Genomic DNA, 22,759 nt, shown 5'->3' with positions numbered 1-22,759 from the left:
TATATACGGACTCACTAAGTGCTGTGAAGGCCCTAATGTCATTTTCTAAGCACAAAAACCCAGTAATCAATGAACTCTATTCCGTCCTATGTAAAACGTATATATGTAACCAGCATGTCACCATATGCTGGGTGCCGGGTCATAGGGGCATCGAAGGCAATGCTCTGGCGGACCAGATGGCCACATCAATAGCATCGTATTCTGTAAATCCTACCGCAGCAGTCCCTGTCACAGATCTGAGGCCCTACTTGCGCAGAAAACTGCGGAACTACTGGCAACGCTCGTGGGACATGGAAACAAATAATAAACTGCACGTAATAAAGCCACAATTAGGGTTCTGGCCTTCTGCAACAAAATCACGTCGGACAGATGTCCTACTCTGCCGGCTAAGAATAGGACACACTTTTGGCACACATAACTTTTTGCTCACGGGAAACGAGCCTCCAACCTGTGGTAGATGCGGGGAGAGGCTGACCGTCCTCCACGTCCTCCTGGAGTGTCGGGAAGCCGAACATGACAGAAAGAAACATTTTCCCTTAGCATACCGGCAGCATATCCCCCTTCATCCTGTTATGTTACTCGGAGCAGAACCGCTCTTTGACACTAACGCAGTCCTAGGTTTCCTGAAAGATGTTGTATTACATGTAATTAGCCCATACGTTCGTAGCGCCTCCTCTCTATAGAGGATAGCGCTGTGATAGTTTTTCCGTATAGCACATGCCTCTCGTCCCTTGCGTGTCAAGGGCTCTGGCGAGGCAGCAGTGCTACAAGTGATTTTACCAGCTTATATATTTTCTATTTTGCATCACTCGTTCACGATGGATTTTATTGCACATAGAACACGTCATTGTCATCGACATATTCTTATTACAGATAGATTTTACGCACTCTAGAGCGACTATTTTTAAGGCCCCTATACAGCCACTTTACATTAACCCCATCGATGTCATAACTACATTGCAAACTCATCACCACTGCCTTGGCGCTCTTTGGCCACACTTGGCCCTTGCGCCAGTAAACACTACATATCATCATCATCATCATGTTATGCTTGAAGTGTGCTTTTCTTTGTAAACCTTCTTAATTTCTGTTATTGATGGATCCACAAAGTGTTGCGATTCCACTATAATATGTTTACTAATTGTAATACTCATGTATTGTATTAGCGCCACCCCCTATGTACCCTCTCTAAGGCCCTTAAGATATTTTTCAAATAAAAGTGAACAGAGAGAGAGAGACAGAAGGAAATGGATGAAGCGCTTCGTTAGTTTCCTTCTATCCTGTCTCTTGCACTGTTAAGTTTCACTTCATGTACCAAATAGTCCAAGTTGGAATTCTGTTGCGGCTTATTTTTGAAGCCATTTTGTGCCGAAGCGTCGGCACTGCTACATCAGTGCGACGTCTCGGATTGCAAAGCATTTTTTTCACATTTCAATTGTTGTTCACTAAATATTCATCAGCAAAGCTCACAGTAGCGTTTTTAATATGCTTGAAAAAACTTGCAGATAACAGCACAGGAGTTTAATTACTAATTTGTTCTAATAATAATTTTACTGTTATATCATTTGGTGGTAGGTGTTTTGTTTTTTCCAAGGTACTCTCCTTGACCAAAAATAATGATGTGGAATGATGTTTGGCTGTTCTGGGATTAAAACCTTACAAAAATCTGACGTTTTCTATGAACCCATTTGGCCTGCTAAAGGCTGCGTTGATATATCGGCTAGTACAGTTATGCAATTTTTGGTGCTCCAACACTATCTCTTCATTGCAGCTGTACGAAAGGTCCTGTTCTCTCCGAAAGTCGCTAAGCAGAGGTGGCAGACGCTTGAGAAGAATGTAAGTCTTGAGGTAGCATTACGACAGAGACAAGGTGTGATTGTACTGATTTTTCATCCACAGATTGACAAGCTGGTCTTGACAAAGCAAAGTGTCTACACCTTGGAGAAGGACATGGAGCGATCACTCCTGGTGAGCTTTGAAAAAATAGTCTGTTGGCTGTTTTATTTAGTAAAATTACAAGCTTGTCACCTGGCCATTGAGCGCAGTTGTTGCACAATAGATCTACTGGCACATTTGACTGGGCACTTTCGAGTTCTCTAGAGTGCTCTTTCGTTTTGCTTTGAAAAAATGAGAAGGTATTTAGTCCAGGAATACAAGCATGGGCATTCTAGAAGTCTGGCACATGCAAAGGTCAGCGTGTAGTCGCTTTGTTAGAAAACTGATAGTGACTTCAGTACTCGGTATATTGCTGTGAAGTGTCATGCTATCTTGCATACGATGAACACCATGCGCCGATGCTGTAGAAAGTGCAGTTTCATTAACAGTATTTTTCTTTTAGTGGTAGGGTGAGTAACCAACGGCACTCCAGCATTTGAATTAAATCAGAACTGCATCAAATGTATTGTGATATAGTTTTGATACTTTCAACGCTGCAAACATGGCTGGAGCAATGTTTTGGCAGCGCTTTAGGTTTTTTAAGGCTTCTTGTGACTTGTATTTGTGCTGACTGAGCTGTTCTAGATTGAGCCCATTTGTCTTTTTTTAGGAACGAGAGAAACTAACTCGCTACCTGGAAAAAATGGTGCGGAAGCGAGACAGAGCACGTGAAGTCGGAAGAGTAAGCTACTCCTTTTATATTCTGTATAAATTTTTTTTTGCAATATTTTAAGAACGTGTTTGTGTTGCTGGAGCAACCCTTGACCTTATCTACTTCAGTACTGATAACGGTTATCAGCTAGTCCTGAAAACAGTGTATTAACAGCAAAAATCACAATGGAAAGCTGAACCTTCATTTTTCACTTAAATCACAACTGCAATGATCTCGTAATGTGTCATTACAGGCTGCTTCATATATTTAATAAATTTTATGTTCTGCTAGTTCCACTGTCTCATTCCTACAAATGGTTTATTCCTGCTCCTTCTGTCGGAAGAATTTGTACAGGTTGTCATACAGAATTATTTAATATCTGAACATGATTTCATTGTTAGAATAACCGACTTTAAACTAGCGTTTACCAATTGTTCCTCTAGTTGCTTAAATATTGGGGATTAAAATTATGAGGTCCCTAAACTATGTTTCGTGTGCAGTTTTTCAGTACGGAATAGCTGCAGAGCTTTAGCATTTTCTACTGAAGCACATGGGGTGCTTCAGTATAGGAAGTAGATGGCTATGCAAAACTGCGCAAGGAAAGAGCTGTTTATATGAACTGTAAAAAAGAAATTGATATAGTGTAACTCCAGAAAGCCTGAACATCATTCCACATCAAGAAAAATTAGAACTTGTTTGTTTTTATTTTGCGATTGCAAATACATTTGTTTGCCAAAAAAAAAAGTGAAGATTAGTTCAAATAAAAATTAGCATAATTAGTAAATGGCTTACTGAACTATCAATAACTGAAGTCAAGTGTATTTGAGAAGACAGCTACGGACTTTGCATATAGGTCATTGTGCTTAAATCTAAGTTTTGAGTTATCAAGCTCGGCGTATCAAGAATGTTGCGTTTGGCTTTGTGGGGTTAAGAAAAGAAAAAAAAAATGGAAGCCCTGTAGACTTTCCACCATTCGAGGCCATTTGTTCAGCCCATGTTGGCTATCGCACAACTTCCTGCAATCCTCAGGAGCAACCTAAATAGCTTGAGAACCCCTGCTATTTCTCTAATTCCGGGTGTTTTTGGTCTGCGCAAACACCTGCTGCAAAAGCCCAGTGGATGCGGCGTTGCACTGCTGAGCTGGACATCGCGGGTTCAATCCCGGGTTCAGCGGCCGCGTTTTAGTGGGAGAGAAATGCAAAAATGCTTGTGTGCTTCAATTTAGATGCACATTAAGCTCCAAGTGGTCAAAATTTAATCCAGAGTCTCCCACTACAACATGCCTCATGATCAGATCATAGTTTTAGCACACAGTATCGCAATTTTAATCTTAATGTCGACGTAAACCCGAGACTTCAGAGCTTCATTGAGTTCTGTGCATGTGAAATCAAGGCCCATTATTTCTTAGGGTTCCCAAAGTGCTTGGGTTTCCAATTTTAAACATAGCATTTCAATTTGTCCTTGCTTCATTTTCCAGCATAACAAAAGCATGGTTGCAGTAATGGTGGCCTTATTTGCTGCTTCAGCAAGTGTAATCTACCACCTTAGCTTGACTATCTTTTCCTTGATTGCTCTTGTGCCCAGTGATTTTATTTGAAGAGAGAACATTGGCTGTAAATCCTAATTTCCTTTCATTGTATACAGGACATCCAGGACTTAGATGACCAGATTGAGAGCATGAAGGCAAATCTGGATTACCTGAACGAGAACATCCGGGAGTGCCAGGCTAGCATCCTCCAAGTTGAGGAAACCAAAGATGACACCGAATGCCTGGAACTGGACACTGTTCTCAGTGGCATGGTGGACACACAATCTCGCTACATGGTTGAGAAGCTGCTGCACATGGCAATAAACCAGGTAAACAGCAATTTCCTCTGCACACAGCAAAGGCTGTTTTCCAAACATGGGGCTAATGTTTAAGTTCTAGCAGTAGGTATGGAGGCTGAGAAGTGAGAAAAAGCAACTACGTAATCAAATGTGTGGGACATGCGCTGTTGCAATGCCATGTACAGGTCGGTCCACTGTTAGAGGGAACACGCGAGCGTGTGGCTCATGCCCCGCACAGCACCATCTATGGGAAGCGGCGAAAATCAAGCGCATGCGCGAAACAGCTCGGGAGCAGTGCACGCCACGCATGGTCTGATGTCCCGCATCACTTCGCCTTCACTCAGTGTGAGGCATGGTGTGCGGCTGGGTGATCACTCATCTTGAGCTGCAATTGGGATGAATGCAATCTCGGGAGCAAAGTTGTGCTTCACTTTCCAGCCGTCTGGATGCTAAGAACATAGAAGTGATTGATCTTTCAGAACATTATAGGCGACATGAAGCACTGTCTTTCTGGAGGATGCTTTGTGTTCGGACGTTTTCGCACAACAGATTGAGACACATTCACTTTGTGGATGGAGCATGGCGATTGAATCAGTGAAATGAGCACGAGTGACACCGAAGTTCGTTTTCGACACCGTTGCGCATGGCATGTCTCAGTGATGTCTGTCTACAACGGGCATAGTCTGTCGAATTGCTGGAAGATGAAAAGCACCGTGTGAAGCTACCGTTGGCAAATCAAGAAATGTGAACATGTATGCAGTCATTCGAAGGTATCGCTGTTTTCTTCCAACATGATAGTGGAGTAATACTAACGTTCAAATACCATCCAAAAATACCATTCCCCAAAACATAGTTCTGCCGCTGCTTATTCGCATTCTACACCACTGCAGTAGAAGTGAGTGTCATTATGTGCTTTCTGCATCTCATGGGTCGCACTGCACGAAATAAAATGTTTCTCCTTAAAGCGGGAAACTTTTGACGTGCAATTGCATGGCAGGGCAGCCACACGCTTCGCAAAGCGAAGAGGCGATTTGCTAGCAGACGACTCACTGCGCCATATCGCGCTGCGCAGAGCATGAGCCACACGCTCGTGTGTTCCCTCTAACAGTGGACTGACCTGTACATTACCCATCAAATTGCAGTAAAGGACAGTCTTGTGATATTTATGTTTGACTGCTTTTAATGTTGTCTAGACTTCTGTCAACCAAAGGACCAGGCAGGATTCAGTAAAGGCTACTCAACAATAGACCATGTTCACACTATCAATCAGGTGATAGAAAAATGTGTGGAATATAACCAACCCCTATATATAGCTTTCATTGATTACGAAAAAGCATTTGATTCAGTCTAAACCTTAGCAGTCATGGAGGCATTATGGAATCGGGGTGTAGACGAGCCGTATGTAAAAATACTGAAAGATATCTATAGCGGCTCCACAGCCACCGTAGTCCTCCATAAAGAAAGCAACAAAATCACAATAAAGAAAGGTGTCAGGCAGGGAGATACGATCTCTCCAATGCTATTCACAGCGTATTTACAGGAGGTATTCAGAGACCTGGATTGGGAAGAATTGGGGATAAGAGTTAATGGAGAATGCCTTAGTAACTTGCGATTCGCTGATGATATTGCCTTGCTTAGTAACTCGGGGGACCAATTGCAATGCATGATCACTGACCTGGAGAGGCAAAGCAGAAGGGTGGGTCTAAAAGATAATCTGCAGAAAACTAAAGTAATGTTTAACAGTCTTGGAAGAGAACAGCAGTTTACGATAGGTAGCGAGGCACTGGAAGTGGTAAGGGAATACATCTACTTAGGGCAGGTAGTGACCACGGATCCGGATCATGAGACTGAAATAATCAGAAGAATAAGAATTCGCTGGGGTGCGTTTGGCAGGCATTCTGAGATTAACAGCAGGTTGCCATTATCCCTCAAGAGAAAAGTGTATAACAGCTGTGTCTTACCAGTACTCACGTACAGGGCAGAAACCTGGAGGCTTACGAAAAGGGTTCTACTTAAGTTGAGGATGACACAATGAGCTATGGAAAGAAGAATGATGGGTGTAACTTTAAGGGATAAGAAAAGAGCAGATTGGGTGAGGGAACAAACGCGAGTTAATGACATCTTAGTTGAAATCAAGAAAAAGAAATGGGCATGGGCAGGACATGTAATGAGGAAGGAAGATACCCGGTGGTCATTAAGGCTTACGGACTGGATTCCAAGGGAAGGGAAGCATAGCAGGGGGCGGCAGAAAGTTAGGTGGGCGGATGAGATTAAGAAGTTTGCAGGGACAACATGGCCACAATTAGTACATGACCGGGGTAGTTGGAGAGGTATGGGAGAGGCCTTTGCCCTGCAGTGGGCATAACCAGGCTGATGATGATGAATGTTGTCTAGAGCTGCTGTGATGACTGCACTATATAAAGTTACTCCTTTAAGCATAAGTAAACCATGGCATTAAATCTGTCAGCTGATGACTATACTGAGTCGTGTTGTCATAACCAAGCTGTCATCACTGGCACATGACAGTAGCTTGCACATTGTTGTAGGCAGGATGTGCTCTGTGCATCTACTTGTCCTATGATGTACATTTGCTTAAAAGTTTACTTATGTGATTTGAGTCTTCTCTTATGCTTCCCAGAGTCTTCAGGCAGCGCAGAGCAAGAGCAAGGTCCAGGAGTTGGAGGCCAGGCTGGAACAGCTGGAGGTTAGCGATGCCATTCACCAAGACCTGCTGCAGCACACTATGAACCGGATACAGCTAGAGACCTTGGCGCCACCAAGCTGGTCAGAGGAACCGGGTGAGTGGGTGTTATCAGATACAACCAGCCTGGATTTGTGACGAATGTCTCGGGCTCAATAAGGCTGCAGCTCTGTCTGCCTTAGAAGAGTTGTGCACCAATCCCTTGGAGATGCAAATTTGTAGACGATAATTAAATGAACAAAGGTGTACCTCTCATCCTAATCAGTTGTTCATTGTCTTTTGTGTCCGATCCTTGCAACAACCAAGGTGTGGTCTGAAGCCTCATTAGAAAGCTGTGTGTACCCAAGTGGGACCAGCAAGCAAATTCATCTGAATATAGTGTTCTTTACGTATGCTCTTCATATAAAGTGACAGGTGCATGATTATCAGTCGCAGTACCATATGCTTTGCATTATCAGTGTAACATCAGATGTGAACAAGGCCTTGTTTCTTGCATCCTTGTGTTTCTATGTTAGCCTGCAGTTGTAGTAGCAACCTGATTCAGGCTCCAAAACAAATTCTGGACTAGTCATACTCAGAAACTGACTGCTCAGTACTGGCATGTTGCACTCTGATGCAATTATGTGTAAAACATACACTGATCCTTCTTTTTCTGTTCATGTTTCAATTTATGCTCATGGCACATGCACTATATTGCTTATGCACTCCTCTGTACATTAGCATGAAGGCATGCATATCCTTGAGAGTTTTCAATTGTAGTGTACACTGCAGCTGTTTTGTCTTGATTGTAATGTATACAGCCTGCATTTACTGCATCATGTTGCCAGATAGCGTAGAGCTGCCAGGCTGGCTCATTTACATAAGCAGGGCTTGTTCAGCTTTTTGAGTAGCAACTTCAGAAAAATATTTACTGCGACACACAAATGTTGCTACAGGAATGCAAAATGTTCAGCACTGGTATCCTTCTCTGCCATCACAGCACCAGTTAAGCAATTGTCTAGTATAGTCCAACATATGGCAGGTACACAGTACGGGTCAAGTATGCAGTTTTATGCCATAGAACTTTGCATGTAGCAGGTTACATGGCTATGACTCTCAATGTATACATGCATCAAACCTCTATTTATTGAGCACAAATATAAATGATCAGGTATGATGAAGCAAATGTCATTTTTTGTGCAAATGTGTGTAAAGAATATATCAGCTTATAAGGAATATTTTGGCATTTTCAACTTCGTTATGACTTTCGTCTAAAGTAATGAGGCTGAAATGCTTGGTAGCCAGATTGAACGGCTTTTACGATTTGCAACTATTGTCCTTACGTGTTCGGCTATTCGAAATATTTAAATCTGCATAACCACGCTGTTAGCAGTGATATGCCTAAGTTGCAGCCTCTATTCAGCTTGGCCTTGACAACTAACGCTTGTCAGCGTATGTATAGTGTCATGTTGTAGTGACATTGCAGAATCAGTGTCAAAACTGAGTTGTGAATCTAATTCTTTATTGGGAAAGAGTAATCCTTATTGGAAATCATCGAATATAATTCCATAGAATGCAACATTCTGCAAACTTTTCTTATACTGTGGCGCATGAGGTTGCGGAACCAAATCCCGGCTGCGGCAGCTGTATTTGCAAAAATACGTCTCTGTGCTGAGCATTGGGTGCTGCATTGAAGATCCCCAGGTAGTCAAATTTAATCCAGAGTTCCCCACTGCAATGAGCCTTATACAGTCGATTCTCGATAATTCTAACTCAAAGGGATCCAAAAATTTGTTTCAGTTAAAAGAAGTTTGAATTAAAGGAGGACTTGTTTTTGAAGCACTTCTGCACCATAGCACAATGCACTCACGGTGTGAGTCGTGAAATATTGTGGCACGCAAGCAAACAGCGAGCAAGGACCATGAAACTGCCCATGCGAGCCAGCGCTCTCTTCCTGATAACGGCATAAAACGAAACTTCAGGGAGAGGGCTAAGCTTGCACCAGGCTGGCCCGGAGGCGGGCGTGCATGAAGACCACCGAAGGTGAGAAAGTTACGAGGGAGTTGAGAGGCAGGGCAAGGGGTGTGCAGTTGCGAGGAGGGGCAGGAGGGAAGCACGTTTGCTTTCCCTTCCAGCTTGCTGGATGACGCTAATCACCTCTGCTACCTACTGCCACCGAAGTAGCGAAGTTGCCGAAACCAGGATTAGGCCTCCGCTGCTGCTTCCCTCTGCATGCTCACCTGCTTTTTCCTTTGTCCGCTGACAGATCAGCACAGCGTTGATGTTCTTCATCCTGTGTTCTTAATGCGTCATGTCTTATGAAGATGACAGTCATTGCCTCTGATCATAATCATGTTGGGGTGCTCCCTTCTGTTGCAATGTTGCCGTGTGCAAAAGATACTGAGAATGAGGTACTGGGTGTCACCTGTGGTTCCTTGTATTCAGGGTCCGTCTTGTACAGAATCGGATGTGGTGCACCGTCTCCGACAGCCTTTCCATAGGGACATCTCGGTTTAGACTCATCAACGTAAATAAAAGTCACAGTTTTGCTCGAAAGGCGAAGCATTGGCAAAGCAAGAATAGTAGTTTTATCGGCAGTATAAACTTGTAAACATAGGCATGCTAACTAAATAAACAAGCATGGTATCAAGCATGCGCAAGCAAACATGAACACATCTTACTTGATCACCGCAGAAACTTGCTGTCAAAACGCGGCACAAGCAGCAAGTGAAGTGACATTCGTGCTGTCTATCACTGCAACAAAAAGTGAGCACCAAAGACACGCAGCATGCACAAAGCTGTGAGCCACCGACTTACTTATACTCTGCCCCCAACATAGATCGCTTTGAAGATACGACCACGCACAACCGCCACATGCGCAGTTGCAGCCGGAGTAGAATGCCACCCCCACTCCCTCCCCTGCCCCTGGTGCTTCGCAACATTGAGTTTCTCACGTCCCACGGAAAGCGGCACGCTTTGTCTTCACTTCCGTTCCTTTTGCGCGGGCGAGATTGAGCCACGATTGTCGGCTCTCTTTGCACGCTTTCACTTGCACACACAGCATAAGCGTAGGGCATGCAGCGACGGTGTTATCGCCCTTGGGCTTTATACAGAACCTCTCGCGTGCTGCGTTGAGGGTCTCTCTAAGCTTCTCCTCTATGGTGGGGTCAGAGCAGTGCTGGTCGGAGGCGCCGCCATGGGATTTGGCGCACTGCTGACAGCATTGTCGGAATGCAGTATGTTCGAATTAACTGTCGCAAGTGCTTATGCGTCCGAATTACCCTGCATTTTTACCTATTGGAATACACATAACTTTGACATTACTACAGCATCAGTTCAAATTGAGAGCGTTTGAATTAGCGAGATTCGACAGTAATCAGATTGTGGTTTTGGCACGCAGTATCACAGAAATTAATTACACATAGGCATATCTTGTGCCGTAACAGCATAGCCTTGTAACATTGGCTGGACAGCAAAATACCGTATGCGGAAAAAGATAAATGATGTACACGTAAATATTGAAGCACATGGTGTTAAGACAAGTGAAGTGACAAATTACTGATTTGCTTCCTAAGCTAATGATGACATATTTGTTGCATTTTGCAGAGAGTGCTCCCAGCACAAGGTCATCATCACCAACCGACATGTAAGTGCTCGTTCCCACTTTTCTGCAAGCCATAGACAAGTTCTTTGTAAGCGAAGAGGAGACCTGTTCACTAACCATCAAAAGATAATTTCTTGGAAGTTTGTGTTCCATATAATTACTTCATGTCGGCTTTCAAGTAACAAATGGAGTAGAACCTCAGTATCATGAATATGCATATAACAAATTACGAGATTTGACAATGTTAATTGCCTATACCAACATATAATGAAGGCATCTTCATGTCAGATTTGACTTCGTTTGACTGTACTTCTCTTGCTAAAATTTTAGATCGAGCTTAACCAGAGCCATTCCACACTCATATTAATAAACTCTTTAAATTTTACTCTTTAAAGTTCCTTAACTAGGCAAATAAGGACATTTATGTTAAATGAATTTTTCTCTGCACTTGGGGGCAACATAGCTTTGTAGCCTTTTACCTATTTTTGTCTTCTGTTTTGTTGCTTAAAGGGGCCCTGAATCACCTCTTGTGCTTCGTGATAGAAGTCCGTGGGTCACATATGCCGCAATGCCAAATTTCAGTCGTGCGCGATGCGTGGAGCTCGCAAGCAGAGCACAGTCACCATTTTCTCACCAATTTTGACTAGCTTTTAACACTTAACTAGCCTCGAGCCCTGCGAAACTTATGGTCAGACCACATGCATGCTTGCCAGTGTGTGCTCACTCCTGGCCACTCCTGGTTAGATGCCTTGGCAGACTTTGCTAATATCCGTACATCAAGCTGCCGCAGGACAAAGCCAGTCCACACCACATAGCACGGCCAGACTGGAGCAGATGACCACAAGCTTGCACTCAAGCCCCGTCATGAACAAAGCAAACGCTATGCACATGCTATACAGTTGCATGCAGCTGCAGTCTGCTACATAGCGTGGATACCGTGGACGCCACGGGATGAGTACTCTGGCTGTGTGCCCTGCGGCTTGCTAAGGACAACCACATTTGGCGCATCATACAGGACAGAATCAGAGGCAGTGGTGACGGCTTGAACATCCAAAATAAAATTTCAACTGCGCGCCAGTATGTGGAGCATTGTGGGGACACCCTGTTCCGCTCATATCCTCCTGTGATGAGATCAATAATTCTACTTCTGCTGAACCCATTGAAGTACTTTTTTGCAGCAAAGTATTCCTGAAATGTTTTAACTTGAAATTCATTTCTCGACTTCAATAAAAAGCCATTCAGGACCCCTTTAAGGCATGTCTACAGTTTTTTAGACACTTTTGAAACCTTGGGTTCTGTATCCACTCCTGCGGGAGCACTTTCTGGGCTGCAGTATTTTCGAATAAATAAAATTAAATAAATAAAATGAATAGGCAAAAAGATATAAATGGGTTAACTCTTGCTGTTATGTCTTTGCCCACAAACACCTGCGCGCATGTCACTCAGTGGGCAGTCTATTTCATCTACAGCAGTGATGATTCCAGGACCATTGCATCATTGAGATGTCCATACTGTTAAGTGAAACACATGTGCACCAGTATGTGCACCACTTTGCCGTAAGAACAGAGCTGCTCCAGAAACATCTAATCGTTTTGTCACCTTTCAGCAGCTAAAGAAAAGTAGTCGCACCATTGCAAAGTGGTTTTACTGAATGATGTGAACCATGCAGTGCAATTTTATTTCAGTGTGAATGAAAAAAAAAAAAATTCAGCAGTGAGCATTTTGTTTAATGTAGTTAAAAATAGGAACACGTTTCATAGTAGATTGTAACATCTGAAACATCGTCTTCAGCTGACAGTTGCATTTTATTTCTTGCATTGGAATACTGTCATTCTTGCGGTGTGCAAGAACTTTCATTACGAATGTAAGCTTTGGCCAAGGAGAAAAATATGGAGACTTTTTCCTGTTCTTGCAACAGGTCAACATCCGATGCTCTATCCCAGTGCACGACGGCAACATTTGCGAGGAGTAAGGCAAGTATTGTAAACCATTCTGCATGTTTATGCCGTTCATCAGATTGTTATCTACTGACTGCCTAGATTTCTCGCTGTTCCCTGCAGCCTCTGAACAAAATCTGATAGTATTGAGCATTGAGGATTTCTATGACAAATAAAATTTCACATGCTTGTTTTATTTGTTGGTGGCATATTAATAGGTATCAAATATATGAGAACTGTTGTGGGAAAAGTAATGAACATTGATTAAACGTGGTTACAAAAGCTAGTGGTGTTTACGGTCATTCATGCAGCACATTTGGCACCCAACTGCTTCAGGCAGAGCATGTTGCTCAATGTGACAGACAAGGTATTGTGGCTTTGTCATTGGCTTAGTATCAGTTGTAGCCTGTTTGGTTGACTTGCCGACGAGCATTCTTGAAACAAAGCTGCTATCAAGAGTTTTCTGTGTTGCAATCTTCTATCCTGCGACTGGTTATGCAGCTGTACCAGTTACACTAGATCTGCTAGTCAGATTGCATCATCAGGTTTAATATTCCTCTATATAAGACCAGGTGCAGTTACACCTCGATATAACTAACATCAATATAACAAAATTCTTGATATAATGAATTATTTCACTTTTTATATCTTGTCCTTAGAACACCATGCATCTAGAACCTCAATATAACAGTGTGTTTATATGCTACTTCAGCATAACAAAATTTCGTTGCTGCTGCAAAAGAATACTGAATAAATGGCAACTTCTACGGACACACATGGTCAAATCATTGAATTACAAGCGGCTGCTTGCAAACGCACCCCTCTATGTGTGCACTGAGCAGCGTCATGTTCAGTATAAAGTCCAAGTGTGACAAGATCCTATCGCACCCTGTGCCAGTGAAAGTGTGCGAGTGAAAGCCGGAAAGGATGGTGGCTTGAGTGCCCTCTTCCCATGCAAGCAAGGGGAAAGGAGCGGAGGGAAGCAAGCTTGCGATAAAGCAGCCTAATGAGTGGTGAGGCAGGTTGGTGCGAGTCTCCTCTTCTAGCGCTGCTGTGGCTGCACGTGACTGTCAGCATGACTGTCAGCGCGACTGTCAGCTTGTCCCGTTTTAGAGGTAATCTACCACAAGTGCAAAGAGTGGGCGTGCGAAAATGGCATGGCATCATGTGCTGTCTTCCAGTGTGTTTAGTACTGGAGGTTGCATAATCTAGAGCTTTGGAGATGCATTGAAGTGAGAGGAAAGTGAAGCACGCGCTCCCCGCTGTCAGCTCTTTTCATGATAGTGTCATCCTAGAGGGGCAGATTCGTGCCAAAGTGTCAATGGCTTTGCTTCATACCGCCAGTGTGAAGACATTGTCGACATGGCATGAAACCCTATTTAATTATTTTTTAAATTCAAATTTGCTTTTTTCGATTGCCACATAACTTGCAAAATCTTATGACCCCTCGCATGTAAAAAAAATCCATGGGTAACTGTAGTTATTTGCATAAAAGGTGGAATTTCAATGCAACAATATTTCGATATAAGGAAGCAAATTTCTCATTTAACCGGATTCGTTTAACCTTGCTCCCCTTGCAGGCACGTCGCAAGACGGCCACACCTCAAGAGCTCCTCTACTACCAATCCCCACCTGTCGACATGTCGCTTCAGTCTCTCTCAGCCACCACAGAGGGCACTGGTAGTGACATGACATCATCTCTCATGACTTCGTCTGCCATGACTTCATCAGTTTTTGGTGACATTCCGGACTCGATGATCATGTCTCATCCTGATGGCGGCTGCCTCAACCTTGGAGTTGATGGAAATCTCCAGCGGGTGCTCAGTGCCCCAGGATCTCTAAAGTGAGTAGAAACCATATTATAAGCACCCATTTTGCTCTTTCATTCTTGCGCTTAACTCCTGCTTCTGTGTGGCTTTGGGACTGTGCTGTGATGCTCCAAGATTGTTGTAGCTTAACTCCTGCTTTTGTGTGGCTTTGGGTCTGCACTGTGAGGCTCCAAGATTGCTATAGCTTCACTCCTTCATTGTGCCTTTGCCTCATACCTTGAGCTTATAATTTAACAATGCTTTGCACTCGCTCTTTCGTGTGCTTGGGCACTGGCTGAGATGAGTCTGGTTCATTTGAAATTCTCAACAATGCTGCTACCACATAGTCTCTTACTTGAGGTTTTCAAACTATGCACAGTATAAGGATTTAGGCCAGAGAACTTCTATAAGGCTTTGCACAAAGAATTCGGTATAACTGCAGCAGCCATACTTCTATCTTGAGGTACAGTAGAATATAAATGGCCTGATGATGCAGCTTGATGGCCTGATGGTACACAGCTTTTGCCAAGATGATGTCTTCCTGAATAAGCATAAATGTGCAATTGGAATATAAATGCTTATTTTATTGTATAATCACCTGAATTGTGCATATCCAAATTTCCCCTCTTGCAGCTATTTCACTGTGTTGTATTTAATTTATGCTGCATTACTCTGTATAAGGGTAAGCATAAGAAGTGAAGTGAATTAAACAGATTCAATAGCTCATGCGCACATAAATTGATGCCAGGTGTAACTTGCATGGCTAGATTGCAATGGCAGTATCGCAAAGGCACTGAGAGCCTTGAAATTGGTCTCAAACCAGTATGCTTCACGTGCCATGCAAACCGGAACCCTGACCATTGATTTTTGCAAGTCTAAAAGGTAATTGCAGATCTCCATCCAGTACAAGCAACAGAGAGCTTTGCAAAGCTTTGATTGGTCTATAGAGTGAGGGGAGTTCCGCACGTCACGTAACGCAGCTGTGTCGCTGCCTGTTTGAACGCAGAGAAGTGGGTGTTGACTCAATGCCGCCTCCACGAGGTGTGCCCGGACTTCACCGGACCAAGCCTCCCACCAGGCGCTTTCCCCCCGACCTCTCTCCTCTGCCTAGGAGGAAACTCATAAATGCAAACTCTAACCAACAGTTAAGAAAGTAGGTGCCGCTCTGCTCTACTGACCTATGTGCTGCACCAGTGCTTGCTTCATACTTTTAACAGTATAGCGTGAACGAGGAGCATGCAGTTGTACTTGCATGTCCAGAAACTAGTGATGTTCTCTGTAAACCTGAGCTAAAGGCAACGGCAGCTCAACGCCTTGCAATACCTCCGACATGCTTTGGTTTTCAGTGTACAAAAGTGCATGACATAGCAATTTATAAGCTAGCATTAGATCATGTTTGCTTTGTGAAAGACATAAAACTAAGGAACAACAAGGCTCGTGCTTTGCAGTTTAGTGTTGCTTTGAATTTACTTTTACGAGGTTATTGCTTCTATCGGACATTGGTGCATTTGTTTCTTTCGGGAGTGCATGTCACTACTGCGCAATGCCTGCCCTTTTCCTTTTATTTACCCCTGTTCTCGGTGCTTGTCCCTCAGCATTGCCTCCCGGCATTTTTCTTGAGCAATTGCACTTTGACTGCTGCTTGCAATCGATAGCCCCTTTTTGCTGTTTTGGGGCTGTCAAATCCTTCCTTAATATAATATAAATGTTTCTGTGATGCATATTTACGCATGTTTTATTTCTGAATTGAGCTACTTTTAGATTTTTAAATGGGTGTGCGAGTACTTTAAATTTCAAATACAAATCGAGTAGCCTCGGCTAATCGAGTCAAGAGTTACTTATTGGAAGCTGCCAAATAGTATGTATCCATTGCTGTTTGAATAGGAGGAATAAGACGGTTGCAAGTGGGGACTGTTTTAGCAAACCCACCCAGCAATTTGCTCCTGAATTGTTTCAGTCTCTAATTAGAATACCTTGCTTAACCAATTAATTTTTCATCTCTATTTAGGCAAAGCAAATTGTTTTACATTCTTGCCATGTTTGCATCACTTCAAACAGTGTGCAGTGCCATAATATACTACACAAATCTCCTTCAACAAACTCTATGTGCATCTGGTGAAGTTGCATTTCCTTGTTCCGTTACTGAATGTTATGGTACGCCATATATATGGAACATCGGTAGACGAGATGTCCAGTCGCACACTGCATTACATTCTAATGATATCTTGCTTACTGAACAGACTCCACTTAAACTTGTTGTTTCACTATATTTAGAAATTGGAAGATATTCTATTCGATTCTGAGATTTTTCAACATAGTAGCACTCCTCTGTGATGCTAGTCAGTTGCCAGTTGCTAGTTAGTGCATGGAGAGGTAGACAGATCTTGATTTCTAGCTTGGAATACCACACTAGTCAATACGTTAAGAAGCACTGCACTTGCATGAGAGAAATACAGTGGTATCTCATTGATACGATTTTTGCGAGAACCGAAAAATCATTATCCAATGCAATCTCCAAAAGTATGAAAATAGGCACACTCGGTGACAGACTCAATAGCAAAGGTGTGTGTGGCATCAGCTGATACTCCTCTGTATAACATGTTATGCATAGCAGCATCACTCGACGCCACACAAACCGCAGCCAATGCACTTTTATTTAGCAGCGTTGAAATAGCTCCTCAGCTTGCGCTGAACTTTTTCCTTTTCAATACCTGTGAAAAAATTCTGGAAGTTAAAAAAGAAGGTGCTGTTTCCACTGCCATTCGGTGTGGCCGCATTACTGCAACAGCGTTTTACCGTCGGCAGCGCGCCGCATGCATTTTCCCTCCATCGTGGCTAGGCCTCAACACATTGTTCGTGGGTCATTGGAATGTTATTTAAGCTAATACCCTGGAATATAAAGTTAGGAGTTAGAAATACATGTAGAAGCCCACTTCTGCAGTCGCATTATCCAATTTCAGATGAATATGCGGTCACAATAATCGTATAAAAATACATTGCTCCTATGGCATGTTGGCCAGGAAAAGAAAAAAAAAAAGCATCCCAAAAAATGTATCTTACAGAATCGTATCAAAGAGATTCCACTATACTTGACTGTATGGTTCATGCCATGTAATTTTTATGCTCCCAGAACATGTTTGCATTATAACATTTATTTGATTGTTGCCTTTCTTTTAAGTTCAGTCCCAGAATATAATTGTTTTAATGAGTTAAAGGGACCCTGAAACGATTTTGACGATTTTCTACAAACGTACCGAGTCGTTAGGGTAGATCCTTCTAATCATTAATTGACACATCTAAGTGCTCCGCATAAAGCGTCTAATTTATAAGGTTTTAAAAATGTACATCGCTGCCGATCGCAGCAGCCGCACCTACCCATATGACATAAATCACCCGTATTACATAAATCACCCAATTGACATCAGTAGGGCGAGCTATCCGATTGGCTGCCCAGGGCACGTCATCGATAGTTTTTCCACCTTTCTGGTGGACAAATCATGTTCGTAATAGTTGGAATGTTAGTTCATTTGTTTCTATAAAAAGAAAGTAACCGAAAGAGAATGCACAAGAACAATTTCTCACTACACTTAAGCACTTCTGGCACACAGCAAGCGTCGTCTGCTTGTGTTACGTGCTCAGTCTTGATGAGAGCTTCGCAGTCAGTGTTGGTCTTTCTTTTCGTGTGCACCATGAATCGACTTTGTTGCGTTGTGGGCTGCAAATGAAGCGACTGTCAATATGTCAAGCTGTGACATCGTGTCCCTCTATAAGGCAGCAGATGAGCAGAGTGGCTGCAGTGCATCTGACTGTCGCTATCCGATCGGCGCCAGAATTTGTGCATTTGCGGCCGTCCCTTTACACCGGAGGATTACTACCATGATAGCGTTTCGTGAGTCTGGTATTCCGGTAAATGCAAGCGAGGGGACAGGGCCTGGCCGCTTGACCTTGCCGTTTCACGGGATGAGTAGAAGCGCAAACGTGAATGATCTGCACGGTGCAGCCACCTGGTGGCACAGAGCTCCACCAAACCACAGTAGCAGTAACGAAATGTATTCTTTGCTGCTGGTGTAAATTTTTCGCAGGAGCGTAATTTTAACATGCTGTTTTTGTAAATGTCTAAAATGTTTTACACTTGGTTAGAGCAATATTAGCTTTGTTAGGCTGGTTAAGCTTTGCACAAACAGGTGGATGGAAACCGTGCAGACCGATCAGGCCACTCAAGTATGTCTACGCTAGAGTTGCTTCATCAGCTTGAGTTTATGCCTCCACCCATCCGTCAAAAGGCCCAGCCTGCCTGTGGTTACTAGAATACCAGACACGTTCGGCACTGCGACAGAATGCTCACAACGCACGCTGCTTGGATAGCTCTCGCTTGGCAAGCAGCTGCCGGAGAGGTTGGAGAGACTTTGCGCACTCACTCCTAGAGAACCGGAAGTAGACGACACGATGTGCCATCATGACACAGAGCCAGTGAAGGCAGAGCTTAGCCCCGATCACTCGACGAGCGAGTTGAGGAGAAAATGCGTGGCTATGGAGGAGGGTAACTTGTAATTGTCCGTAGCCTTCTTAGTGAGACGCTTCACACAAGTTGTGGTGCGAATGATTAACTTTAGCTGTACCCTATGCATCTGCAAAATTTGTCCAAACCGTTTCAGGAGCCCTTTAACTTGAAGCAACTTTTTTTGTTATGTCTTGTTTCTGATATTTTTGTTTGATTCAGGTATGTTTATGTTAGGAATAGTTTTAGTGTTCACATGTGTACAAAATAAAGATGTCAATGCTTTTAAGCCTGTTTTCGTTTCGCTTCTTATTAATGTTACTGTCTTCAGCGCCTTGCAGTTCGGCCATTGCTCTGCAAGGCAAGAGGCTCAGTCAGTTCCTTGTTTGGCAGTTTACAATGGACATAGCCTTAAAAGTGTTATGCAAGTGACTGTCTTTCTTGCTTGGCCGTGTATGTTTGTTTGAAAATGTCCCAGTCCCAAGCTAACCTTGTCTTACTTGTGTGTGGCGTAGTCTGCTTAAAGCATTGCTTCACTGACATCTTTTAAGCCACGGTAAACGTTAAGCTAACTTGAAATACTCTGAATTTAGCTGTTCAGCATTAAAACTGTGCTGCAATAGTAGTGCATTGCTTTCATTTTGGCTCACTGGCAAAATCTGCATGCTGTTTGTAATCCCCTGTATTGTAATTCAGTAAAAAAATTCTGGACAAAATAGCTGTACAAAAACAGTTGTGCAAAGCCCTATAACAACTCTCTTCTTGCTTTGTGCTTGTCGCTATGAAGTGTAGCTACACAGCAGTGGAGAATGCAGTGTCTGAGAACAAGAACCATAGTCCATTAGCCATGTGCTTGCAAGACTTGGCGAGCATTGTTGTAGCCGCCACTGATTCTTGTGCCATGGGCATAATAAGATTCGTGGCAGACTGTGGCTTCGCTTTGATTCAGTGCAAGCTGTGCGATGGTGGCAACAAACTTTGTGGAAGCCATTGGCCAATAACTGCAGCCTGCAGCTAGTGTCACCATTTGGGCATCATATTGAAATAAGTGTGGGTCAAACAAGATGAGGACAGGGAAGAAAATATGAATGCAGTGTCTGCAAGTTCATGTTCTCTTCGGTGTACAGTGGTTTATTCAGAGATGCAGCTTTCATGCTGCGTTAAATTTCGTGACCACATCGCAATGAACAGTTCATTGCCAGCCATCTCGCCATCTGTTTATTTGGAGAAACACGCATCTTCATTTAAAAGCACATATATAGATTCACTACTGAGAACTCCAACCAAAGTTAATTTTAAGAAATGATTTAGAGCCTGACCGGCAGTGGTTGTAGGCGTTTTTGGTGGTTCCCACATATCTGTCATCGAATAAACTTTGGTTGAAATTTTCTCAGTCTTGAGTCAGCTATTGCTCTCTGCTGCATGTTTTTTCAGGTGTGCTTCTCGCTGCTGTAAGCATCTACCGCTGCAGCTTCACTGCCAAGTAAAGGCACTTGTTACTATGGGTGCCTATCATTACACTGGAGGATGCATATTGCGGTTCTGTCATGCATCTCATTCAAAATAAACTTGGGTGATAGTTCGCAACCTATGGGCACATTGATGCAGCAATTTTTTTTCCCTTTTTTTGGTGCAATTGATAGTTTGATCATTGTTTCACAGCTCTTAAAATTCAACCTAAAATATTTACTGTTCTCTGTTATTATGAGACAGCTGTTATGTACCTCACAGACCTGTCTGTATAACCATGAAAGCTGTCTGTGAGCCATACAACAGGACGACAAGGTTGGACTGTGAAGGGACAACTGCTAGTCTGTCTCAACATTAGTGTCACATGCTTGCTTGCTATGCATAAATTTTTATTCAGAGATGCTGGCATCGATGCCACACCACCGCCGTCACCCCCTGTAAATCGGAAAGTGCGAGACAACAATGTCTTCTCCAGGCTCACCAGCACATCCACGAATCCATTAGTCAAGCCAGACAGGTATTTGTCCTACTGCTTTTCTCACTTTCGGTATTCGTAAGGCGGTGCTTGCAAAACATGTGGCTGCTATTGCAAAAAAAAAATTGTTTGTGCCGTTAGCCTCCTCAGTCCCTCTGTACCCATTGATTCTTTTTCGGAACTTGGAAGCAATTATGTAACATATTCATCCCAGATATAAAGTCAGATTCATGCATAACAGTATGGAAGTGGTTGAAAGGAAATCATTGCGATCAGCTTTTAAAAAGATTCTCCCTAATTTAGTCTAGACCACTGTGCCTTCACTGGTCTTTGGCTCTCTGGATGTCAAGTGGCAGTTAATGGAACATTTTGGCCTTGTGAAGCATGAGTAGTGGAAGGGTATGCGAAATTGCCATCACATCACAGACAGCAGGTGCAGATAGGTGAGAAAGTGCTGTTACTGTAATTTTGTACCCAAGCAGCCATCTGAGCAACAGCAATAGAAATTGACACTTCCTTTAATTGTGTGTTCTTTCAGCCATCTTTCATAGCTTGCAGCATTACTGGCACAAGCTGCAACCCCATGTCCACCAGGCTGTGAAGTGAGACTGGGATAGTAGTCAAACTTCGGCACAACGACTTATGGGATATAATGAATTGCTAAATATCATGAAGGAAATCTAGAGTGTTTGCCACCCATGTCAGCATATAACACTTAGACATCCCTGGTTATATTTAGCAGCAAAACATAAATACCCCAGCAAATAGGTGCAAATATTAGATCCAACAGATATTTGCATCTTGCATGCAACTTTGTTAAATGAGAATCGAGTGTGTTGTTCGGTAGTTTTCTAGTGCCTCTAAGAACACTAATTTTATTCCAGGAAGTAACTAAGAGGAAGCTAAGAAAATATGATGGTTTGATGTGTTTTTGAGAGAGAAGATAAAATGAAAGGGAATGAAAGGAGCTTTGGGAGAACAGCCATGCAAGAACTATGCCACAGGGCAAATTGCATATTGAGAGAATGGTGCGGAATTGTAGAATAACATTTGCGCTAGCTACCTCAACAGGTCAGCATAGCACGTCCTGTGGTTGCTTTACTGTTTGTCCTCGTTTACTGCAACACCAACTTGCTTGGCTCTTATTACTCTGGCTTGTCTCCATTCCCTTGCCATAATTTTCCAGAATTTTAGCTCTTAGGTAGCTGAGCACGGTGGCTGTACAGCCATTAAGCCTGCTGAAAGCGTTCCTGATTGTTCTCTGATGTGCGATGTCAGCATGGGTGCATGTGTTCTTTAAACCCAGAGGTGTGATCAGCGTGTTTGAGGGAAAGCCAGGCTACTCGCGGAGCTCTCCTCTGGTCTGCACGCACGTGGCAGAGGGCCACAGCAAGGCTGTTCTCTCCCTGGCTGTCACAGATGATGTCCTGTTCACTGCTTCAAAAGGTGAACTTCTAAATATGGCTAGCACTCTGCTTGCCACTTTACTGAGATCTACAATGTGCATACCACAATACTATTGTCTTTCATAAACACTTAAGATGCAATTTCAGACTACAGCAAGCCACACAGTTGCTGTAATACCTTGAGCATACTTAATCTTGTTTTCCTTGCAGCCACACTTGGCATTCATTTGCATTCAACAATGAGTGTCCTAGAGAATAAGAAAGGTGTTTAATTAATGGAATGGGGCAATATACGTTTTCTTTTGCAGTACATGAAAGGTATTTCAATCAGCAATCCGTTTGTTACATGTTCACCACTACTGATGTGACAAGCTATTACATTTCTTTTGAATAAAATCATTATAAGTTGCCTTTAATTACTTCACATGTGCTGCTGTTTAACCCGCCGTGGTTGCTCAGTGGCTATA

At 43.1% G+C, this 22,759-nt stretch overlaps 1 protein-coding gene across 3 annotated transcripts in view; it reads left to right on the top strand.

Annotated features, from left to right (window-relative positions):
• Klp31E (kinesin-like protein 31E) overlaps positions 1-22,759 on the top strand; it is a 117,148-nt gene that overhangs the window by 77,088 nt on the left and 17,301 nt on the right. For 2 of the 3 annotated variants that reach the window (XM_050186344.3, XM_050186343.3), the window contains exons 17-27: positions 1,772-1,836; positions 1,900-1,968; positions 2,546-2,617; positions 4,232-4,444; positions 7,053-7,212; positions 10,701-10,740; positions 12,617-12,671; positions 14,216-14,478; positions 15,450-15,596; positions 20,809-20,928; positions 22,193-22,332. In XM_050186344.3, coding sequence (XP_050042301.1) covers positions 1,772-1,836; positions 1,900-1,968; positions 2,546-2,617; positions 4,232-4,444; positions 7,053-7,212; positions 10,701-10,740; positions 12,617-12,671; positions 14,216-14,478; positions 15,450-15,596; positions 20,809-20,928; positions 22,193-22,332 — 1,344 coding nt within the window. The remainder of the gene's footprint in view (positions 1-1,771; positions 1,837-1,899; positions 1,969-2,545; positions 2,618-4,231; positions 4,445-7,052; positions 7,213-10,700; positions 10,741-12,616; positions 12,672-14,215; positions 14,479-15,449; positions 15,597-20,808; positions 20,929-22,192; positions 22,333-22,759) is intronic. The other variant, XM_050186345.3, reaches the window with a different exon arrangement.

This window comes from Dermacentor andersoni, chromosome 11 (genome assembly GCF_023375885.2).
Source record: "Dermacentor andersoni chromosome 11, qqDerAnde1_hic_scaffold, whole genome shotgun sequence".
NCBI lineage: Eukaryota > Metazoa > Arthropoda > Arachnida > Ixodida > Ixodidae > Dermacentor > Dermacentor andersoni.
Note: the sequence above shows the minus strand (reverse complement) of the source record. Positions and strands in the feature narration are given on the sequence as shown.